General features: G+C 40.1%; 2 protein-coding genes across 4 annotated transcripts; one reads left to right on the top strand and one right to left on the bottom strand.

The window, feature by feature from the left end:
* Positions 1 to 306: 306 nt before the first annotated feature.
* LOC139764745 (uncharacterized) lies at positions 307 to 12,145 on the bottom strand. Its single transcript, XM_071691610.1, has 5 exons — positions 12,091 to 12,145; positions 9,071 to 9,118; positions 7,159 to 7,269; positions 3,105 to 3,456; positions 307 to 2,518 (listed from the first exon to the last, which is right to left on the bottom strand). The coding sequence occupies exons 1-5, from the start codon at positions 12,143 to 12,145 to the stop codon at positions 1,981 to 1,983; spliced, it is 1,104 nt and encodes a 367-aa protein (XP_071547711.1). The 3' UTR covers positions 307 to 1,980.
* LOC139764846 (uncharacterized) lies at positions 8,155 to 19,797 on the top strand. 3 transcript variants are annotated; one of them, XM_071691843.1, is made up of 5 exons: positions 8,155 to 8,585; positions 10,050 to 10,733; positions 13,939 to 15,401; positions 16,012 to 16,215; positions 18,907 to 19,797. In XM_071691843.1, the coding sequence occupies exons 3-5, from the start codon at positions 14,902 to 14,904 to the stop codon at positions 19,436 to 19,438; spliced, it is 1,236 nt and encodes a 411-aa protein (XP_071547944.1). In that variant the 5' UTR covers positions 8,155 to 8,585; positions 10,050 to 10,733; positions 13,939 to 14,901; the 3' UTR covers positions 19,439 to 19,797. The 3 variants fall into 3 exon arrangements, with proteins under 3 accessions (XP_071547944.1, XP_071547943.1, XP_071547945.1); XM_071691842.1 differs by having other exon boundaries at positions 9,815 to 10,733; XM_071691844.1 differs by lacking the exon at positions 10,050 to 10,733.
* Positions 19,798 to 24,928: the final 5,131 nt, after the last annotated feature.

Genomic DNA, 24,928 nt, shown 5'->3' with positions numbered 1-24,928 from the left:
TCCAGACGTATGTTCGATATTCACACGTCTAGAAAATCTATAAAGTTTCAGTAGCGTTCTACGTCTCAATAAATACTACTACTACTACTACTACTACTACTAATAATAATAATAATAATAATAATAATAATAATAATTGATTAAAATGTAACGATACTACTACCACTACTACTACTACCACTACTACTACTACTACTAATAATAATAATAATAATAGTAATACCGTTGTTTCTATTTGATATGTTACCCAGCAACTTGCTTTGTATCTAGACCCACACGGGAACCAGGGAAGTAAAACTAAGTAAAAACTACAGTGAATATTTATAGCAAAACACATCCGAACGGGCATTACATAACAACACTTTAAACCACTGAAACTTGAACAAATTTCAGCGTTTTTTCTCACATACACATCATAAACATGCAAATGTATTCCATTACCACTGAAGTAATAATACATATACAGGTTTCCCTTCTCTACACTTTATCTTCATAAGAATGTACAATCCATAATCTATCTACTATCTACATATGTATGAAATTCATCTATGCCTCTCGTCTACAGTAAGTTCCTACGCAATTTATGACTATCTACTACAATCATTCAATATTTTCATTAGTGTGAACATGATAAACGAGGGCACAATGAAAGTAATGAGCTACATCTGTATGCATGAATTATGCAAACTATATACAAATGAACAGGATGACATAACATTAATATTGGCGCACTGGGTGTTGCTGTCTCGCTTAATACATAACTCCTGTCTTCTGTCTCACCACCTGTACGGTAATGTACTAAATAGCATCACACATTTACCTCTCGCATTTTCCCCTCGATGACAATACAGCTTATCACTTCCCCTGAGATTACAATGGTAAAACATCTTTAAGTAGTTGACGAATCTATGTATGATGGCTTTAACATAGCTTGTGCAGTAAACAGACTATAAAAAAGCCATCCAAATATCACAAATTCTGGACTCTTATGGATTATAGAGTTATACGTTATCAGTGGATCCAATGTGGTTTTTCCCTTCACCACTACAGTAAACAGTGACAGCGATTAGGTAAACATTTTCATTGTGATTTATCCCACAGAAGAAAGGAGTACATCGGTGGGCAAGCTGCCACACTAATAAGGTACATGAAATGTACTTCAAGATACATGAAATGTACTTCAAGATACATGACATGTACTTCAAGATACATGACATGTACTTCAAGATACATGACATGTACTTCAAGATACATGACATATACTTCAAGATACATGAAATGTACTTCAAGATACATGAAATGTACTTCAAGATACATGAAATGTACTTCAAGATACATGAAATGTACTTCAAGATACATGAAATGTACTTCAAGATACATGAAATGTACTTCAAGATACATGACATGTACTTCAAGATACATGACATGTACTTCAAGATACATGACATGTACTTCAAGATACATGACATGTACTTCAAGATACATGACATGTACTTCAAGATACATGAAATGTACTTCAAGATACATGACATGTACTTCAAGAAACCTTAATCTAGAAAAAGCGAATTATAATTACGCATACAAATAACAACAAACATGTCAGTATGGGAAGGTACAACCCCAAGACAGTAGAATATTTCACAACACATACAACATACAATTGTCTAAGTTTGCATAACTAGCAAGAAATATTCAGAAAAAAAAAAAAAACACAAGGTTATCATAACTAGGACACGTCGGAAGCTAAATGACTAAATATATACATAGTCCTGGTAACAAACACACTACAAAAAGAAAGTTGACATAGGAAATACAAGTACAGTACCAAGTCAAGCCCAGAAACAGCATCAATATTTTACAATCGAAGCTAAAGTTAACTCGTACCACCGCTTGCTTACCTCGCTCCTTGCAACTGCTCTAATGAGTTGTGATAATGAGGAAGCTCCTCCCATCGGTGTTTTCCTAGCGTGGATTTCCACATTAGATTCGACCAGGAGCCTCTACGTCCTCTGGACAATTTCTTAACAAACATTTTGAGCGTTGGAGTAAGTTGTCAATATTCATGATCTCACGTAGGTATCTATGCTGGGGGAGGGTGTGTCTGGCCAGCTCCCTGGCCGTGGCGTCCACACCGTTAGGGAAAAGTGCAATCTCCTGTCTCCACCTGATGGGTCTTAGCTCCCTGGCCATCTGGCTCTCGTCTAAGTCTTCCAGGAAGAGCGGAACGACCCGGGTCGTCCGGGTGTCCGACAGTATCTCCATGAAGCAGAGTTTCACGATCTCGCTGTAGTTTTCCCTGGAGACCAGGACGACCACGACGGAGGTAGAAGTGAGCAAGCGCTCCCAGGCACTGAGGGACAGGTCACCCAGCTTGATGTGCCAGGGACCTGAAACAGCCACGTCCTTCCGCGACCTCTCTAACGCCGAACGTAGCTCCTGCCCCGTCTTACTGTCGGCGTTTGCGTAAACGAGGACGAAATCCCACTGCCGTACGTGGGTCTCGTACAGCAAGCGTCCCCTGGAGATAAATGTACGAAATGTTACGAGATGCGACATCTTGCTTTCCATGACGCAAGAAAAGATGAACTGGTCAAGAGTAAACAAATCATGTGTATCATATATGTACTTATCTATATGTACTTCCCAGCCCGGCTCACCATGCATAACCACCTACTTGGTCTAGACTTTCAAAAAAAAAAAAAAAAAAAAAAAAATCCAAAAGATATATTTTTTCTCAATAAAAATGTCGATTGTTTTTCTTTCCCTTTTCCTATAATCAAAATTCTATCTCCAATCTACGTCAATATAACGTGACAAATTCTCTCCATATACTTTATACTTCAAATCGTCATCATCATCTTTATACTCAACATGTCATCTAGCACAAAGGTGAGTTGACTCAGCTTCTCATAATATTAACAACAGCAAAATTCAATGGAACACGAAGGTCTCAACACCTTGAGCACGACAGCTTCACCTACAACCCAACAACCAAGCGAGGTAACAACCCATTGTACCCGTGGATAATATGCAGTCGTAACATCATCTTCAAAGGGTCATTAAAGATATGAAGGAGGTTACGAGCAATACATCACATATCTCACCTCTTCTCTCCTGCCAGGGAATAAAGATCTATCTTCTTCCTATGTAGGAACAGTTGGAGGTCCCTGAGCATCGGCATCTTGTATTTAGCAGCTGGGAGACTTGTCACCTTGTCTCCTGGGTTCGCAGTCTTTGGAGGAGGGCGCAAGCAACCCATGCAGGAGCTAATGTTCTTCAAGAAGCCACTTGCGTCATCAGCTGGCTTGACGACCCTCTCATTCGACATTTCATAGTAGGAAAATTTACGTGTTATTCTGGTCATCAAGTCCTTCAGGAAGGTACTCATCATGTCGCTTGCTTCAGCCACTAATGTTGGTCTCGGTCGCTGAGCCACCTTCTTGCCGTAGCCGCTCACTGAAAAAAAAGATAAATAAAATGAACTACATCTCGTGTACTCATTGTTCTACTTATGGTAAAACAATTCGACCCTAACAAGGTACTTGTGTTGGGGCCACCGTTGCTCGGCGTACAGAATTTCAAAAATGTAAATGTTTTGAAAGGCATAAGCCTTTGAGTTCGACTTGACAGATTTTGGGTATGATGACCTGGTCTTTGAAGGGTCAGGTTAGGTCAAAGGTCACACGATACTCCAAACGCGGCCCGATGGGCTCAAGGGTCATACAAGTTCATGTTAATGATCAAAAGTCGAACCGTTGGTTTAGCAAGGTCATACCATCCAGGTGACTGGGGTCAACACTACTGTTAGTTATGACCTGTGACACAGGACATGAAGAAGTGGTGTAGTAAATGTAGTTAACCTTGTGGAAACTACAAGTACGAGTGGCTGGTAAGATGAATAATATAATGCTATGACAAAGGAAAGGAATTCTTGATCATATAGTCAACCGATACATTCCCTACCAGGGACGTGTGATGCACTGTTCATGTATATATGTCATCTAGTCTTGCCCTCCATATTGCATATACATACAAACACAGATACATAAATATATACACATACAAAGATACATACATAAACCAGCTCAAGTTCAATCTTCATTTTTTTTCATGTAAATATTGTCTCTGGTCCTCTACACACTTCTGTTACTGTATGCAAGACATTTCGTTTACTCCTTCATTCTCCAAAGCTCGACATTCGTTATGTAAACATGCTTTCTCTTACTTACAACGTTAAATGTAACTGTAAAAATTATTGTCTTCCATCCCTTATATGACCATAAAGTCGTCCATTTCCCATATAAGTATACACTCTATCATCCACACCACTCTACACGTGAGGAATGCGTGGGGGGTGTTCTTTCTCCCCTATCCCCAGGAATATTATCCCTGGGTATAGGGGAGAAAGAATACTTCCCATGTGTTCCATGCGTGTCGTAGAATGCGACTAAAAGGGGAGGGAGCGGGGGGCTGGAAATCCTCTCCTCTCTTATTTTTTTTTTTTTAAATTTTCCAAAAGAAGGAACAAAGAAGGGGGCCAGGTGAGGATATTCCCTCAAAGGCCCAGTCCTCTGTTCTTAACGCTACCTCGCTAATGCGGGAAATGGCGAATAGTTTGAAAGAAAAAGAAATATATATATATATATATATATATATATATATATATATATATATATATATATATATATATATATAGAGAGAGAGAGAGAGAGAGAGAGAGAGAGAGAGAGAGAAAGAGAGAAATAATGTTACGAGATTTTGGGGGAGTAATCTATGACGTCTATAAATATTCCGGGGCTTCCCTGGAGCTTGTTACTGGTGGCTGGACTGGTACTGGGAACTGGCGGGAAAATCCCCCAGAAGAAAGTGTTTACGGGGGAAAAAAAAAAAAGGGCTACACACATGGAACTCAGTTGGTAATATGCAGTTACCTAGAACGTGCGCCTTCAAGATACGACTTGCGAGAGTTCGTAGCTGGTAGTAATGGGTTCTCTCTGGCTCTTGCCGGTCCTAATGAACCGCTGCTACGTTGATGCTTTCCAGAACAAGAACGCGTATGAAACACTCTGTCCTGATGCGATGAAGGAAGTTCTATATGGTATGAGCAGCAACGACAAGCATAGCAACAATGACAACTTATTTGTCTGAAACCCTCGGCTTTCGTTGAAGAACGGCCCCTCGCGAGATTGCAGTCGCAATTCGTGTATTGACCACTCGTAACACATAGTTCACTCATCACATTTATCTGTACAGTTTCCATCTTCCTTTACTTATTCCGTTTACCCAAACGCCAGCATCCTGAGCCCTGGAGCCATAAAACCTTTCCTCTTGGCTCCCAGCCACATCTACGTCAGCAACAGACCTGTTCCCGGGTTAAGCAGAGACGGCGCGGAGGAGTGTCTCTCTCTTACAAGGTTTTCTTGACCAAGGCAGCACATCCCTGTGTTGCACACGCTCGCGAAAATGTCGAATTTACGAGTAATGCGAATTGTGATTACTGATCCGAACTGTGGCGACGCAAGGGATCACCAATATCAGGATAATGATAATACAAATACTACGAACAGATAAAAAGGTCTGTCTATCCTAGGTCTAATACCAAATTGTATCATTTACCTGACAATAAACAAAGAAAACTCGAGAGACATCACACAAAGACGATAGCCATCTTAAAAAGTTTAAACACTTACGACTGACTCCCTATGAAAACATATGAGGCAGCGTGCAACCTAGAGAGAGAGGTGGTTAGGGTCACTGGGGGTTTTCCCTGACATGTCTGCTCCTCCCAAGAGGATATAGCTACATATGACAAGATTCTTATCCACATAAAGTCTCTCAAGTCATGAAATACTGTGATTAGCAGAGGGAGCTCCCATCCCATCCTCTTCCCAACTTTATATCAACAATCGTGAAAGAGAAAATGGATGGATTTGCATGTGGTATTACTAGATCTGGAGGCTATATATGATAGCGTTGATAGAGACGCTTTGTGGAAGATTTTGAATTTAAGAGTATAAAGTATGGGAGGGAAGCTGCTAAAGCAGAGAAGTTTTTTGTTTTTTTATCAAGGGTGTAAGGTATGTGGACGAGTAGGAAGAGAGGAGAGTGAATGGTTCCATGTGAGGGTTGGTCTGCGGTAGAGATGTGTGTTTGTTTATGAACTGCTAGAGTCTGGGCACTTGTTCCTGGCGCCACCTCGCTAACACGGGAATGGCCATCAAGTATGAAAAAACAATAATATATATATATATATATATATATATATATATATATATATATATATATATATATATATACCCATTTTTTTTCCCAAAAGAGGGAACAGAGAAGGGGCCAGGTGAGGATATTCCCTCAAAAGGCCCAGTCCTCTGTTCTTAACGCTACCTCGCTAACGCGGGAAATGTCGAATAGTATGAAAGAATGAAAAGATATACCCATTTCACCACAACGTGCCCTGTCGAACCCTGGACACGGAATACAGTAAGAGGCCAACCCTACACTGGCACAGTGATAAGCTTGAAGGGCGTCTTTTTCTCAGCCACTACTTCATGTGCAGGTCCCTCAGCCCACGTCCTGTACACCAGGCAGGAGCAGCAGTAGCCTTGGATGATCATATGCCATGCCATCAGTAGAAGTACAAAGGTATGTTGTCAACCTCCTATTTCCAATGTCCCGGATTCTTACGTATCCTGGGCGCACCAGTTAAGATCGATTGAACATATAAAACACTGTGTCTTTCTAACATATCTCCATATATACTAAATACATTACCCTAATCACCTTAATTCTTATTATTCTATTTCGTATCTAACATGTCGTTGTGTATATGATGGACACTGATGTCACTTCGAAGACGACCTCGTCACAAGTACTATAAGGATACGTACTTACGAACACGTAGAAGTCTCGCCAATTCGCTGTTGTTAGATACATACTTTATAAAGCATCTAAGTCTCTAGATATCATTTTTTTCCTGCTTACACGCCTTCACGCGTCAGGCCGCCAAGACGCCATAACACATCGTATATATCAAATGCACACATTCTAATCAGTTGTGATGGCCTGTCAGCACTGCGCACCGATAATAACACTTTAAATTGGGAGCAAAATGATTATATCTCATTTAGTAATGGGTAAAACTACGAGAGGAAGCCATACCTAAAGAATCGCTGCCAGATTTGGTGAATTTTAGCGAGGATAGACGGGAGCAGCTGCTGTAACGTAACCTCTCCCACCGTCTGAGTGCGACTGATGAAACTGCTGGAGAACCTGCAAATGGGACCTTCGAGTTGTCAGGTGCGATTTATTCAAGACGGAATCAACTGAATATCGTACATTTCCTAAGCGTAAGAAAATATCCCTATACGCTAATTAACCATCTTAGGAAACCTTACATCATAGTCATTTCTAAGAACGTATGGGCAATAATAATAAAAGGAAAATAAAGGTTTAAGGCTAGCTGGCACCTTACATACCTTGCAAAAAAACAAACAAAAATATTGATTTTTTTTTTTTAAACGTCGCCGTTGTAATTTAACTTTTGTTACTGATTGGCTTTACCTCAAAGAACTGCTGCAAGTCACCAAATCCACTAATCCGGTGTTTTAATGAGAGGACAACTCTTGGATGATATGAAGGAAACGTTTCTTGAAAAAAAAATAAAAAAAAAACTTGGGATTGTGTGTGTGTGGTGGTCACATGGTTGTTAGTAACTTGTTCTGTGGTATGGTAATTCTGGACTTGGTCCGGGTAATTCCCTTGTGTGTGTGTGTGTGTGTGTAGACCTAGGGTAACACGTGTAAAAGCCATTCCTTCTGAAGATGAGCTGAGTGAAGTTGCTGGACGTAAAATTCAATGGCATTGCGCTTGGTGGCATTCGCTCCGCCACTCCACCTGACTCTTCAAGTTGTGTAGCCGCTACGGGAATGTGTAGCTACACCATGAGACTTGAGAAGCTCCAGGGAGGAGGAGCCAAGAAACGTATCAGAGGGCTTGAGGCATTCTTCCCTCAGCAGGAGAGTTGTGGCCATGTAGAACATCAAACCCGAGAGAGGCGTATGCCACTACGAGAATCAAATATGCAATGTCGTCTGGTTTCCATGGCGCTCTCAATCACGACGTAAAAGAGTTTATAGACTATATAACATCTTCATGGCGCCATGAGACTATCTGTGGCATGAAACGTAACAATGATAAAACAGTTATGAATTGATATCTGTGTATTCACTATGAAAACTGTTGATGTAAGATATTTTGTATATCAATGTTGATGCAGGATGAATATTTTGTGTATTACTGTTGATGTAGGATGAATATTTTGTAAATCACTGTTGATGTAGGATATTTGGTATATCACTGTTGATGCAGGATGAATATTTCGTGTATTACTGTTGATGTAGGATTAATATTTTGTATATCGCTGTTGATGTAGGATGAATATTTTGTTTACTGTGGTTTGCGCATGCGCGTTATAAGATGGAGTCTCCGAGCCGACGTCATCATCAGTAGTGCAGTAACTGTGCACTGAGGTCGTTGTGTTCGGTCGGTCGTCCCTGTTGCTCGCACAACACAACCCCGGAAGTTTTGTGAGTGGTGGAAGCTTGCTGTGGAATAGTGTTATAAAGTGTAATAGTGGAAGGAGGGAACACGGATGCAAGTTGAGTATTTATGTGAAATGTTAAGGTCCGAGTTACCGGTATGTTATGGTGGTGTAATTAGTGGTGTATGATGGTAGTATTGTGGGTTTGTATGGTGGTGTCCAGTGCTCTGATGAAGTGTTATTGTACTGATGAAGTGTTATAGTGAAGTGTTATTGTACTGAATGAAGTGTTATAGTGAAGTGTTATTGTACTGATGAAGTGTTATAGTGAAGTGTTATTGTACTGATGAAGTGTTATTGTTATTGCTGCATTCATGTAGAATAATATGGTACGTTCTACGACTGAGCGATTGTAAGATGTTGTACTGTTTTAGTGTTCGCTAAATCACTTACGACTCTGTGAAGAAATTTTACGAAAGACGTCCTCAGAAAGATGAATTCTAACATGAAATATAATACAGCTGTACTCACATGAGGTACTTTGCTGGACGAAGCCAAAGTCGGCCCACTCAAAGCGCCCTTGTCAAACCAACTTTTCTCGAGTGCTATGAATTCCATAAGATTTAGCTACACAGTTTCAGGGCCACAGATCACTCACCCCATTCATATAACCGACCTTAATCTTTGTCTTCGACTTCCAAAACCACAACGGTATGAATGTGTCTTTAAGTTAATTCGTGTACGACAGATGCTTGTACATCCCGGTATAAACCACGACGCATCACACATAAGTAAACATCATATTCCTGTCCCGCCGCTTCCTGTGTTGGTGCTGTGGAGTGTAGTCGTGACTACAACCGAAAGTTTATTAAAGGAAAAATGTGTGGGGGTTGTGTGATGGCGTTAGTTATGAGGCAGGAATTCTAAAACTACGCCATGTGAATCGTGGTTTCGTTGCTCGGAGTATTGTAGGATGTGGAAGATCAGGGTGTGGGCTGAGTGCCACTGCGAACTGAGGGTGGCACTGTGGGGAGGGTGTGGCGATAGTGTGGCTGGGTGGAGTGAAAGTGTGTGTCAAGGCGCTACTGTGTACTGTGGTCGCAGGTGTTTGGACAGGTGAAGTGAGGGCTATTTCGCATTTCCCCGAAGTCTTTATGGAACTTGTTGACCCAAGAGTAGTACTCAGGCCTTGTCTCGGTACTGGTTGTGGATATTAAATCACAAAGTCATCCATACTTTACACAATTACTTCAGCTGCTAATTGCTACATTCCAGGATAGTTAAAATATCGCCAGCGAACTCTGGGTTTCATTAACAGTGACCTAAACACCGAAGTACCTCTTGGTGTGGTTATAAGTATTTACTGTCAGGTTTCTTGAGTTATCTATGAAAAGAAGGGGGTGAGCAGTACACCCTAGTAAACATATTACCTTGGAGGACAAGTTCATATGTTATTTACGGGACACACACGCACACACACACCTAAAATGTGAGCAGCATCTTTCCTTAGATAACATGCGTAGGGAACATCTTGATTACTAGCAACATCCCGTTGATGTATTAACGGTATATGGATAATATCTAACACAAACATCAAAAAACGTCCACACGGCAACTGCGGGCGAGGCTGGCGCAAAGGCAAGACGGCCCAGACGAGAGCAGAGATGCGGAGTTACGGTGGCTACACCACCGAGCACACAGGACACGGATCCAGCTGTCGCACTGTACTGGGGTAGAATATAACCGGATGTGGTAAACCTTAGGAAAGTTCTGCACCGTATCCTAGTGGTCAGTGGTTGTAGCAGATGGGGAAGACGTGCAGTGACTGGCTGAGGCTTCATGAGATATGCTAAACACACTGTGGCCACAGTCAACTTTGGTCTTAGCCTTGCAATACTGTACGACTGTTCCACAAGATCCTAGTCTCCTAACACACTTTCGGTCGGCATTTCCTCTATCTTACAAGCAACATTACACGAACTATAAAGAAACTAGATCAATTAAGAAAACAACAACGCAAACCAACAACGAAGTAGCCGTCGTTTGATCAGCGTAGAGACAGCGAGTCCCACGCGATCGCGTGCGTAGCCACACTGGGCCTCGGTTCCAGTGATGTGCTGTCGACACTGAAGCATAAGATGGTAGTGAGTCATCCGCTCACGAGAGACAACCATCCCCACACAGCGACAACACTGTGAGTATTGTGAGGGAAGCGTTATCTTACGGGAGTGACCAGACATTTAGCTGCTAAGCTATACATAGCCCTGGTATAAGACAGGGGTTCCTGCCTCCTCCATGTTTCACATCAGTATCAGGTGTTCGCTAACAATATTTATACCATCTTGTTCTCATCCTTCGCTGTGGTGTTATTTTTCAACTTTTGTTGGTGCCAAATTTAATGTTCCTACGTATACCGTAAATATTACTAAACCATCTCCATCTCTTGATGTATAATCCTTCTTCTTCCACAAGTGTGGTTTTACACTCCTATAAGCTGCTCTTACGAATGCCTTCCTTCTCTTTATATACGTACCTGATATATGTTGCCTCTGGTTAGTGTGTTTAGAAGAGCCATCGGAATGTACGAAAGCGAACATTGCTTCACATTTCCAGCCGACACCCTCCCTACCAAACCCGTAACTTGCCTATAATTCCCGACTTCCATTAGGGTGCTGTAAAACTTGTCCTGCCGGTCTACCTCCCCTGGCAATATCATGACAGACATGCTGATTGTACTTACTGGACTCTACTCTTACACACTGTATGTATGTATATAACAATTACTTTGTGTCTCACTGGAATACAACCACTTTATCACGTAAACAGCGGCCTTCTCCATCGTTAAGCAAAGTTTCTTTTTCTTCTGGCGATTATAACAAAATGTCCTCGAGCCATTATTCTTGAAGTATTAACTCTCTGTCAACCTTCATATACCACATAATGGTCAGCTATGTATAGCCAGTAACCACAAGCAATGCTGTTTTCTGCAAAGACTTGTGTTACCGTACGATAAAGCGAGTGTTGTCGTGCGATACAAACACATAAGCATGCGTTACCATACGGTATAAGCAAATGTTACTGAACGATATAAGCGAGCGTTACCATACCATATAAGCGAGTTGACGCCACAATACGATACACGCGACCACTGCCATACAATGGAAGCAAGTATGTCATACGTTACCATACGGTATCAGCTTGTATGGTTGCAAAATACGAGTCAGCTTTGGTCAGGATGTGTCCGGGGTGTGCGTATTAGTAGGAAATATCAAGGACACATCACATGCTCAATATCATCTCAATGAGCAAGACTGGACGACCCTTGCGTACAAATTATTACGTCAGGAACCAGGCCACAAGACCCCATAACGAGATGTTCATGGAAATCAGGCAAAAAACAGTGAGAAGATTTGGCCAACAGGTTTTTGTTATTCCCTTGGGCAGTTCCTGGGGATATGTTCATCGACCGGCTTGAGCACCATTCAGGGGATTTTTAGTATGAATAAATATACCAAGCAACAAGGCTCTCAAGCGGTGTTCTGTAAACTAACCCGATTTATTAGTATAAATCATTCGTGTCTTCTGTTTACGACTGTCACTGCTCATTCTTGCAACAGTTCAGTTACTTTTCATACATGCATCAAAATGATGCACTGTTTCTATAATTTTGGAAAGCGATCAATGAAGATCTCTTCATTTGCTAACGTTCTATCAACAGCAAGGTAGACTTGACCCTGGGAGGGACATGGGAGATCATAGAGGAATAATTGCACAGGTTGGGGGAGGGGGCGAAAGTTTTGGGAGCGTTGAAAAATGTGTAGAATGCGAGAACGTTATCTCGGAGAGCAAATATGGGTATGTTTGAGGGAATAGTGGTTCCAACATTGTTATATGGTTGCGAGGCATGGGCTATAGATGGGGCTGTGCGGAGGAGGGTGGATGTGTTGGAAATGAGATGTTTGAGGATAATACGTGGTGTGAGGTGGTTTGATCGAGTAAGTAATGAAAGGGTAAGATAAGATGTTTGGTAATAAAAATAGTGGTTGAGAGAGCAGAAGAGGGTGTATTGAAATGGTTTGGTCACATGGAGAGAATGAGTGAGGAAAGATTGACAAAGAGGATATATGTGTTAGAGGTGGAGGGAACGAGGAGAAGTTGGAGACTAAATTGGAGGTGGAAGGATGGAGTGAAAAGGATTTTTGAGCGATCGGGGCCTGAACATGCAGGAGGGTGAACGGCCCGCAAGGAATAGAGTGAATTGGAACGATGTGGCATACCGGGGTCGACGTGCTGCCAGTGGATTGAACCAGGGCATGTGAAGCTTGTGGGGTAAACCATGGAAAGTTTTGTGGGGCTTGGATGTGGAAAGGGAGCTGTGGTTTCGGTGCATTATACATGACAGTTGGAGACTAAGTGTGAACGAATATTGCCTTTGTTGTCTTTTCCTAGCGCTACCTAGCGCGCGTGCGGGGGGAGGGGGTTGTCATTTCATGTGTGGCGGGGTGGCGACGGGAATGAATAAGGCAGCAAGTATGAATTATGTACATGTGTATATATGTATATGTCTGAGTGTGTATATATATGTATATATTGAAATTTATAGGTATGTATATGTGCGTGAGTGGACATGCATGTATATACATGTGTGTGTGTGTGTGTGTGGGTGGGTTGGGCCATTCTTTCGTCTGTTTCCTTGCGCTACCTCGCTAACGCGGGAGACAGCGAGAAAGTATAATAAACAATATATATATATATATATATATATATATATATATATATATATATATATATATATATATATTTCTTTTTTTTTTTTTTTTTTTTGCTTTGTCGCTGTCTCCCGCGTTTGCGAGGTAGCGCAAGGAAACAGACGAAAGAAATGGCCCAACCCACCCCCATACACATGTATATACATACACGTCCACACACGCAAATATACATACCTACACAGCTTTCCATGGTTTACCCCAGACGCTTCACATGCCCTGATTCAATCCACTGACAGCACGTCAACCCCGGTATACCACATCGATCCAATTCACTCTATTCCTTGCCCGCCTTTCACCCTCCTGCATGTTCAGGCCCCAATCACTCAAAATCTTTTTCACTCCATCTTTCCACCTCCACGTGTGTGTGTGTGTGTGTGTGTGTGTGTGTGTGTGTGTGTGTGTGTGTGTGAGAGAGAGAGAGAGAGAGAGAGTGAGAGAGAGAGAGAGAGAGAGAGTGAGAGAGAGAGAGAGAGAGAGAGAGAGAGAGAGAGAGAGAGAGAGAGAGAGAGAGAGAGAGAGAGAGAGAGAGAGGGGTGGACCAAATGAGTGTAAAACTCCCCATACGCACAAGTAATCACTGATATACACTATCATTCATATGGACTATATATTTATCTATTTTCTTTTCAGGTCATTTGAGACTGGTGACACAGACTTCCCCATTCCAGCAAAACTTGATCGTTCCTGCAACAATGGGAAAGTAAAAGCAAGCCGTCTACAAATATATCAATGCAAGCTGATGGCACTCAAGCTGGCAGGCATACTGTGTCCAGAGATGTGCTTAGTAGACTTACCTGACTACCATTTAGGTGTCATCATGCCCAACAGTTAAATTATCTAAATCAGTCAAAATTCAAGTAACCCCAAATGCAGAAAGCAGTGCATCCCAGACACTGAGATAAATGTGTAATTTGTATATAAGTTAGTCACCCCTTGACTGTCCCTTACACATCACAGAACAAAAACATAAACGAACAAAAGAACCATGACAAAGACACAAATTGAATATAAGAAATAGAAATGTCCTTGGTCAACTGAAAAAGTAATTTTGCAGATGATTACTGGAAGAAGAGTGGTCTTTATATACAATTTTGTTGGCTCCTGGGTGAGATAAGTGAACTTGATACCACATATGGTGAAGTAACTCTCATCCTTTATTAGTCATTTTAAGTGACTACAGTTTTGCTTTTTTACAATCACTTGGTATACTTTCTTTCTAAGTAGTTCTCTCAAAGGTTTGGCTTGGCGGCCCTGTCAACTTATGCTGCATTCGTAACTGCCATTCACTTGATAGTTAGGTCGTTTTGGGATAGCTCAATTTCTCCCAAGATATGTGAGCATTTTGTTTGATTTTATACTTTCACTTGATCCAAACTTTGTTGATCTTACCCTTCTAACTTGGTTGGCTGTCCTACAGTACAGTTATCTCTAAATGAATAATGGTATTTAACCACATTTCCTGAGAGTTTAAATCTTGTCATCTGTTTCCCTTCCAGTCTATATGTTTGCCAGCTGGTGGGTCTTTTTGTGTTATATTACAACTATTAACCTTAATGCAGCATACTAAAACCTTTTACAGAAAAAATAACTAAAATGTATAAGTACACACTGCTACATGAGGATTCACTTCCATCCACAGAAATGGTCTCTCTTACTTCAGTGACTGTATCCACTTCATTCCTTTCTAAAGATGTTCCCTCAATAAGTCTCTCTGCTTCCTCGGTATCAAGTTCCCCAGAAACTCCTTATGCCTGTCCCATGCCATCATCATTATCGTCATCTTGTCCTTCACCCTCACCCACACAACCTCCAATTCGTGTATCAACTACAGATTCTTCATCAAAAAGTTATTTCCTAACAAGGCCACACACCTCACATTTTCATAGCTCACTTAAGTCAGGTTTATCTAAATCTTGTTCTGCACTTCCTTCTATTCCATTATTATCTGGAAGTCCATCACCAACCTTGACAGTTGGTCATCTATCAAGACATTCTCCAGCTAGATTGCCATCCCATGCCCTGCCAAGGACATCCAAGTCTGCTGTTTCTACTTTGATTTCACTCTCAACTCACACTGCCATTGCTCCAACAGGGTAAGATTTCCTATCTGTATGGAATTGTTTTTTCCTTAGTTGCACGGGTTGTTGATTACATATAGCACATCATTCAGAATGTTTTAACTTATTTACACTTATGAATAATCCATATCTGATTCATTGTTTTTTTTATTTCTCTCCAGAATTAATTCTGTCTATTTAATGTGTGCATTGGAGAATTGCAGTGGTAGATTATGGGAATGAACATGAAAACATATTTTTTGATACTTCCTAAAATTATAAAGGAACTATAGTTTATAAAGCAAGATGTAGATTTGATTGACTTTAAGATGTATGTGGTCAGTATAAATTCTTGCAACACATCAACAGTCTATTAGTTTAAAGTGTCAAAGATAGATTTTAATTACACTGTCCTTTCTAATTTTCCATCATCTCATGATATAATGCCATACAAGAACAATTTAAAATGTTGTATGGACCTTTGATTAAAATACTTACAATAGCGCACTGAGAGAAATATGATTATGTACTACCTTTTTTTCTTTAACATGTATCCATGTATCTAAGATGGTTAATTTCATAAGATGGTTCCTCTGTGTATGATTCATGCACAAAACTGTTGCATTAAATTATCACTATTTCACAGGATACCAACAACAGTGTGTTTGGCATCTGAAGGTGATATGAAAATGAGTAGTGAATATGAAGGTATTTCTACTGATAAAAAACTACCACCAAACCAGATGCCAAAATGTATGAAAAGTCCATTCACAGCCAGTAACAAGGATCTACTGATAGAGATGAGAAGGTGCCTCAATGATAACCTCATTTCACAGGTTGGACAAAGGAGGTAAGTTAACGATCTGCCACATGCAGATTATTACTGGCATTTACAGTTGTTCCTTTGAGAAAGTGGAACTTGACACTGATAATATTACAAGTGTTTTTTCAATTCTTCTAACCACTTCATCAACAAATCACAGTGCAATAAATTATTCTTAATTACAATTATTTCTTTTTAACTGTCTGTGTGTCTGTTATCATTACTACATATCCAATTTGATGAGTTGGATCAGGTACATACAACCTCCACAGTATCACACAATCTTAAATCTGTGCCCAGTGGTTTAAACAAGCACATTTACAGTTATAAAAGTTCTACATACATCTTCACTTTACACACTCAGTCAATGTCAGTAAATGTCAAGTTATTGAATGTGGTGAGGAGCTTTTACCACAAGAGTGAGGAACACGTACAAGTTGTAAAGGGGAAAAAGTGAGTGAAGGTGTTTGATGTCTGGTTGATTGATCTGTTTATGGACAGGGTGGTTAGGAAGATGGATCAGAGGGGCAGATCTACTTCATATTGGGGGTCAGGGGTCCCGGGAGGTGGATCAGTTGCTGTTTACTGATGAACAACACTCTGGTGGTAGACACAAAAGATAGTTCAAAAACTGGTGATAGAGTTTGGGAGAGTGTGAAAGGAAGAGGTTAGTGATTATAAACAAAATTAATATCAGGTGCATAAGGGAGATGAAACACGACTGTTTGAGTGCATAAGGGAGATGAAACAGGATTGTTTGAGAGTAAGTCAGAACAGGAAGGACCTGGAGAGAGTGGAGTGCTTTTGAAACATGTACTTTGGAGGGGACTTAAAAGCAAATGAAACAATACAAGCTGAAACAAGATATGGAGGGTGGAAGAAGGATAAAGTCCTGGGTGCACTGAGGCATTTTTGGAAGGAGAGATCAGTATCTGGAGGGAAAAGATGGGAATGTTTGAATTTATAGTAGTCCTGACAGTGTTGTATGCATGCAAGTCTTGGGCCCCAAATTCAATAGTAAAGTAGATGGAAGTGTTGGAATTGAAATGCCCAGTGACACAAAGTAATGTGAAGCAGGTTGATCTATAAGAAAGAGGTGTGGGTTGAACTAAGGCATATGGAGCAGAGGGTAAACCACAGAATAGTCTGTGGGGCTTAACTGGATGGGAGGCTCTGGTTTTATGCATTCTACATGACAGTCAGAGAATGATTGTTCCTGACACTTCCTCGCTGTGATGAAAAATGGAAATAGGTATGACAAAATATGAATAATAACACAAGTAACCAAGAATTTTGTCAGTATCCTAACCTCTCTTCCTCCCAACCTTGTTAACCTGTTTGAGAGTGTATTGCTATAGGCATGTAAAGCAGTGGCAGGAAACCAGAGAAAGGTTTGTGAAGCCCAGTTGTGGATAGGAAGGATGTGGTTTTGATTGCATTACACATGACTGTTAGAGAATGGTGGCAAGTGAATAAGGCCTTTTCTTGTCTATTCCTGGCACTACCTCACTAACATGGGAAACAGTAAACAAGTATGAAAGAATAGTTCATGGGTATTTGAAACATTCATTTTGTTAATAACCTGCACAGTGTATGCCATTACAACTGTAAAGTACATTTCTGCATTGATCACTCCACATGAGTTTTAATTTGTCATGTGACTGGCAAATAAAGGAGATGGAGATTAACATAAATACATTAACCTCTTGGAGGCTATTTGAATACAGAGGTCCCTTGAGCCATAGGGGTTATGTTCCTGGAAAACTCCATGTTTGGTAAAACCATGGTAAGCAAAACATCAGCCAAACGTGAAACAGAAGGTTGGAGGAAGTGACCTTTGAGAGACATACCTTAAGTCATATAATGAGCACTTACAAATCAAAAATCACATCTTTACCTTAGAAACAATATGTTTATTCAACAGAGGTACAGAGAATGAGGTACAAAACTTTATGTAAAAAGGGGAATTAAGGCATAATATGGTATAGAACAATGGCAGTACATCACCTCTGATGCTCTGTGCTTGGCTATGTACTCATACAAAGCAGGTAGCCAGTTATGCTGTGCAAAAGGCTGCTTCATTTTTCTTTATGGATCTCACTATAGACTCACTGACACCAAAATGCTGCCAATCGGAAACTGTACTACCAGCATGTGCAAAGCGATCAATAAAGTCCACTTCTGTTCTAAAGATATCACTTTCTTTGCCATCCTTTGAGTAGCACAACTCAATAGAAAGCTTTATGCTTAGAGATCATATCTAAGAGTGCAAAGTAACAAAGTTATCAAAAGTTTGTGATGCACAGAGGTCACTTAAGGAGTTCTTAAGTTGGCAAAAGTCACAGTAAGAAAGAACAACTCAGCTAAAGCACAGGCAGTAATGCCTGGGTGATGCACTTCTCACTCACAAATTGTTATGTGCATCTTCACGCTACCATTGACCTAGATTCTACCAAGCTTGGTTAAACATAGCCCCTGGCCACAGCAGTTCTTTCCCAATGGGTGAAAAAAAATATCATGGATACTAAAAATTCTCATGTCATGGTTAGTAAAATGGTATTCATTATCTCTTATCTACATCTCTGACACCTGCTCCTTTCAAGGGGTGGCCACAGCAAAAGAGTATCCACTTATCCCTGTCCTTAGATTATGTTAATTATGTTAAATATTAATGATGAAATACTACAAACTGATGAAAAATGTTTTCTTTTTCACCAGAGCTCATTCTCTTTACAAGAAACACATTCGACAGAATAACTACCTCATAGTATACACAGATGAGGAAAAAGACCGAAGATTGGGGACAGAGTTACGAAGGTTGTTAGAAAACAGTGAAGAAGGCATAATTGTGGTAGGTCCATGGAATATTAAATTAGGTGAGCTGAGACTTGATGGCTGGAGAAAGCTGTCAGAAGCTTCCAGAGTAGTGCTAGTTATAATATCTAGAGCTCTTTTTAATGATGGAATATTTACCTGTTGTTTACCTGAGCTTTTAAGTAATCATCAAACAGTACCTCTCTTCCTGGAATGTTTAACCTCTGAGGATATTCCACTGCATCTGACATCAATTATTCACAGAGTTGGAAGTTTAGTTTATGAAAAGACTTGGAATGCTCAAAATTATGTGAAATCCTTGCAAGCTTCATATAATTTCATAAAACATCTTAAGTGTGAAATTGAATTATTAGAACATTTACTTAAGGAGACAAAAAACAATCCAGGTTACATTTGCCCATGTGCAAATTGCTAAGAGTTGGCAGTTCTTCTGAGACATATTTCATTTTGTTCCTCCCAAGCCCCTCAACACACAACTTAACATAGACCCATCCCTCTTTCTAAGACCCTTACATTCAACTCCCTCACCAAACCAGCCTTAAACAAATTAAGCACACAAGATGACATCTATTCTTGATGCAGACCAAACTTCACCAGTTAACACTCAACCTTCTCCTTTCCTACTCTCACATTCTTTACTCTTTTGGTAAAAATTCCTCACTTAAGAGAGTAACTTTTACCCTAAATATTTGTAACACCTTCCACATAGCCTATCTGTTTACCCTACCATATGCTTTTTCTAGATCCACATTAAAAGTAGAATAAAGAAAAAAATTACTCTGTTGTTTTATTGCTCATATTTTGATGCAAGAAAACTGTAAATGCAAAAACTAGATGCAAGTAACAGATCCAAGTTTTGCTGGCAGGGGCAAATGTATATAGCTCATGAGAGCAATGGCCAAAACAATACCTGTAGAACAGCAACAATTAAATGGACAAAGGATGGTTGGAGAGAAGTAATGTCTGGATGAAACAGATGGCCTTCGATTACGCTTTGGCTAATAAAGAAGTGAAGAAAAGCCACCATGAATGTGGGATCAATGACCCATAATGGGGCAAATAATACTGATGCAGACATGAAATAGCTGCTCACATGAAAATGCTTGAATCTACATTAAAATAATATTGAAAATTAACATACAGTGTGTCTGGGTGCGAATGCTTGCACAGAACAATCACATTACCTGACAGACACAATGGGAGAAGAAAGAGCTCAGTTTGTGTCAATGTTACTACATTTGCCAATTTTTGCATTTATATAAAAGTATAGCAGATTTGTAATCAAGTTGATCATAAAAGAATAAGAGCAAAATGACAATCATTCAACCAATATGTATGGAGGAAAACAAAGATATAAAGGCATACATGAAAGTAACATTGTCCACTGTTATCTTTGATAGCAGTGGGGCAGTAGCCCCTCTGTAGGTATGACACGGCCATGTTTATATTGATTATCTCTCATTCTCTAATAAAAAGAACATTTGTAAGTGTAAAAAACCTTGAATGTATACGGAAAGGGGAAAAAGAACTATGGGGATATTAGAGAGTTAAGCATCAATAGATGTCATCTCCATCTGTTCCCATTTTAGCTGAAGACAAAGAAGAAATTAAAAGGCAACATTCTGTAAATACTACTCACTTCATATTCTAAGCTAAATTAGCATCCTATGGTCATTTACTATTACAGTGCCTCATTTTCAATCTCATCAGACTGTTTTTTTATGTTTCCTTGAAACAAAATAAATCATTATATAAAGTGTTGGAAACTGCTTACAAATAAACACCTAAAGGTATCCTACTTAAGAAATTTAATAGCAAGCCAAAAAAATTGCCTTTCTCATCATATAATGACAACCATAAAAAAGATTAAAACTTAACACTAAAAAATAGTTTTAGTAATTTAAAGACAAACAAACTTACTTTTTTGAAAAAATGTGGCTTAAACTTGCCACCTCCAGCTGAACTCCATTTTCCTACATCTAAAGAACAGCAGACACACACATGGCACACAACAGCTTGACCTTAGGAGGGCCATCCACAGCTCAGGAGCTTTACCATGCATGGAACAGTTCCAACTAATGGAAAAATCAATAAATCCCATGAAAATCTTTAGCTTGGAGCAATAAGCAAAGCAAATACATAAACAAGGTGTGGAGAGTGGCTTGATCAACATTACTTAAATGTTCAAAACTTCAGAAGGCTACATAAATTGGGAAATACTATTATCTATTTATCTATCTTATCATACTCTGATGCTATCTCCTGCGTTAGCGAGGGAGCGCAAGGAAACAGACAAAACGATGGCTCAACCCACCCACATACACATGTATATACATAAACGCCCACACATGCACATATACGTACCTATAAATTTCAACATATACATACATATACATATATACACATGCACACAGTCATACATGCTGCCTTCATCCATTCCCGCCGTCACCCCGCCACACATGAAATGCCCCCCCCCCCCCCCCCTCCCCCTACGTGTGCGCGAGGTAGCGCTAGGAAAAGGCAACAAACGCTACATTCGTTCACACTCAGTCTCTAGCTGTCATGAGTAATACACCGAAACCACAACTCCCTTTCCACATCCAGGCCCCACAAAACTTTCATGGTTTAACCAAGATGCTTCACATGCCCTGGTTCAATCCAATGACACCCCGTTGACCCTGGTACACCACATCATTCCAATTCACGCTATTCCTTGCACACTTTTCACCCTCCTGTATGTTCGGGCCCCGATCACTCAAAATCTTTTTCACTCCATCCTTCCACCTGCAATTTGGTCTCCCACTTCTTCTCGTTCCTTCTGCCTCTGACACATATATCCTCTTTGTCAATCTTTCCTCTCATTCTTTCCATGTGACCAAACCATTTCTTCTGCTCTCTCAACCACACTCTTTTTATTACCACACATCTCTCTTACCCTTTCATTACTTACACAATCAAACCACCTCATGCCTTACATCCTCAATAAAAACTTTCACTGCTTCTCGCAACTTACCTCCTACACCATATATTCTTAATACCTTCCACAGAGCATCTCTATCAACTCTATCATATGGGAAATACTATAGGATACAAAACTATCTTGAGTGATAACACAGTCTCTTAATTAAGGTTCATATTTTGGGCTTCTAAGATTTTTAAAGGCACTTATGAATAGAATGTGGGAATGCATAACAGCCAGAGAATGGGTGTGAGCAGATGCAGCCTTTCTTTGTCTGTTCCTGGCATTAACTTATCAATGTGAGAAACGACTATCAAGTATGAACCAGGTGCATGTGAAATGTCTGGGGTAAACCATGGAAAGGTCTGAAGGGCCTGGATGTGGACAGGGAGCTGTGGCCTCTGTGCATCAAACATGACAGCTAAAGACTGAGTGTGAATGAATGTGGCCTTTTTTGTCTGTTTTCATGGCGCTACCTCACTGATGCAGGGGGAACGATGCTGTTCCTGTGGAGCGGTGTAGTGCCAGGACTGGATGAAGTCAAGCAAGTATGAATATGTAGATGTGTATATATGTCTGTGTATGTATATGTATATGTATATATATTTTTATATATGTATGTGTGATATGCATATGTATATATATGTATATGTTCATGTATCGGCATTTATGTATATAGATGTGCATGTGAGTGGATGGGCCATTCTTTGTCTGTTTCCTGGCACTACCTCGCTGATGCGGGAAATGGCGACCAAGTATAATAGATAAAATGAATATCTTTATTATGTAACATTATATATTATAATATATAATATATATATTATTATATGGGAGGGTACTGATTGAGAGGGTGAAGGCATGTACAGTGCATCAGATTGGGAAGAGCAGTGTGGTTTCAGAAGTGGTATATGAACGGGAGTTGGGGGGGCTGGAAATCCTCCCCTCCTGTTTACTTTTCAAAAAGAAGGAGCAGAGAAGGGGGCCAAGTAAGGGTGCTTCCTCTTAAGGCTCGGTCTTCTGTTCTTGACACTTCCTTGCTAATACAGTGTGGTTTCTAAGGTGAAAAAGAACATGTGGATCAGGTGATTGCTTTAAAGAACATCAGAAAATACTTTGAGAAATGGATGAATTTTTATGTTGCACTTATGGATCTGAAGGAAGCATAATATACGGTTGATAGAGATGCCTTGTGACAAGCATAAGATAGGGTTGATAAAGATGTCTTGTGACAAGGATAAGCTAGGGTTGATAGAGATGCCTTGTGACAGTCTTCAGAATAGACGGTGTGAGAGGAAAGCTTCTAGAAGCAGAGGAAATTCTTATCAAGGGTGTACAGAATGTATACAAGCAGAAATAGAGGACAGTGAATGGTTCCAAATGAAGTTTGGTCTGAGGCAGGGATGTCTGACATCACAATGGTTGTTTAATTTGTTTATGGATGAGGTGGTGAGGGAGGTAATTGCAAGAGTCGTGGAGAGAGGGTAACTGTGCAGTCTGTAGGAGATGAGAGGGCCTAGGAAGTGAGTCAGGTGTTGTTCGCTGATGATAAAGCACTGGTACATTTTACTCTTCATGATGGCAAGAAAGTGGATGTGTGCATATCATAAAACACAGGTGTATCATATACACACAAAAAAGAATTCAGTATAATGGATATAAACGTAAATACATACAGTATATAAAATAATCATTTTTATACAAATATATAGGAATACATCAGCTGACATTGCACATTCAGTGGAGGGGGAGAAATCCTAACGGTAAACTAGGAAACCTTGCTAAAGCAAAATTTCCCATGCTTCAAAATTGGACAAGTACTTTATGAATACTTTATCCAGTGTTACAACGAGAGTTTTTTGCAAGTATAATCTTTAATGAACCAAGACTACTAAAATCTACATGCAAGACTTCAACTTTAGTTTTCTAATGTTTTTCCTATTACATAAAAACTCATTTAAGGTAGCAAATATACCTCATGAAACTGGTGTCCATCTGCCAATCTGTTGGGTTGTGTAATGCAGTTCTGCAAAATTAATTCCTAGGAAAGGTGTATGCTTACATGCACATCATCCATCATCTGAAAATTGGAATATAGCCAAAGATAATGGATAGGAAAAAATTTGTTTTCCAATACTGTGGGAGTTGGCAAGGTGGGGAAGTAATAAACAACAACCTATATGATATACCATGTGTATCATATACACACGAGAAAAGAATTTATTACAATGAATATAAACATGAACAAATATTAAATATATATATATATACATAAGATATATATATACATAAGATATATATATATACATAAGTGTTTTAGATATCTGGGAGTGGATCTGGCAGCGGATGGAACCATGGAAGTGGAAGTGAATCATGGGGTGGGGGAGGGGGCAAAAATCCTGGGAGCCTTGAAGAATGTGTGGAAGTCGAGAACATTATCTCGGAAAGCAAAAATGGGTATGTTTGAAGGAATAATGGTTCCAACAATGTTGTATGGTTGCGAGGCGTGGGCTATGGATAGAGTTGTGCGCAGGAGGGTGGATGTGCTGGAAATGAGATGTTTGAGGACACTGTGTGGTGTGAGGTGGTTTGATCGAGTAAGTAATGTAAGGGTAAGAGAGATGTGTGGAAATAAAAAGAGTGTGGTTAAGAGAGCAGAAGAGGGTGTTTTGAAATGGTTTGGGCACATGGAGAGAATGAGTGAGGAAAGATTGACCAAGAGGATATATGTGTCGGAGGTGGAGGGAACGAGAAGTGGGAGACCAAATTGGAGGTGGAAAGATGGAGTGAAAAAGATTTTGAGTGATCGAGGCCTGAACATGCAGGAGGGTGAAAGGCGGGCAAGGAATAGAGTGAATTGGATCGATGTGGTATACCGAGGTTGACGTGCTGTCAGTGGATTGAATCAGGGCATGTGAAGCACCTGGGGTAAACCATGGAAAGCTGTGT

This window comes from Panulirus ornatus, chromosome 51, assembly GCF_036320965.1.
Source record: "Panulirus ornatus isolate Po-2019 chromosome 51, ASM3632096v1, whole genome shotgun sequence".
In the NCBI taxonomy this organism is placed as follows: Eukaryota; Metazoa; Arthropoda; class Malacostraca; order Decapoda; family Palinuridae; genus Panulirus; species Panulirus ornatus.
Note: the sequence above shows the minus strand (reverse complement) of the source record. Positions and strands in the feature narration are given on the sequence as shown.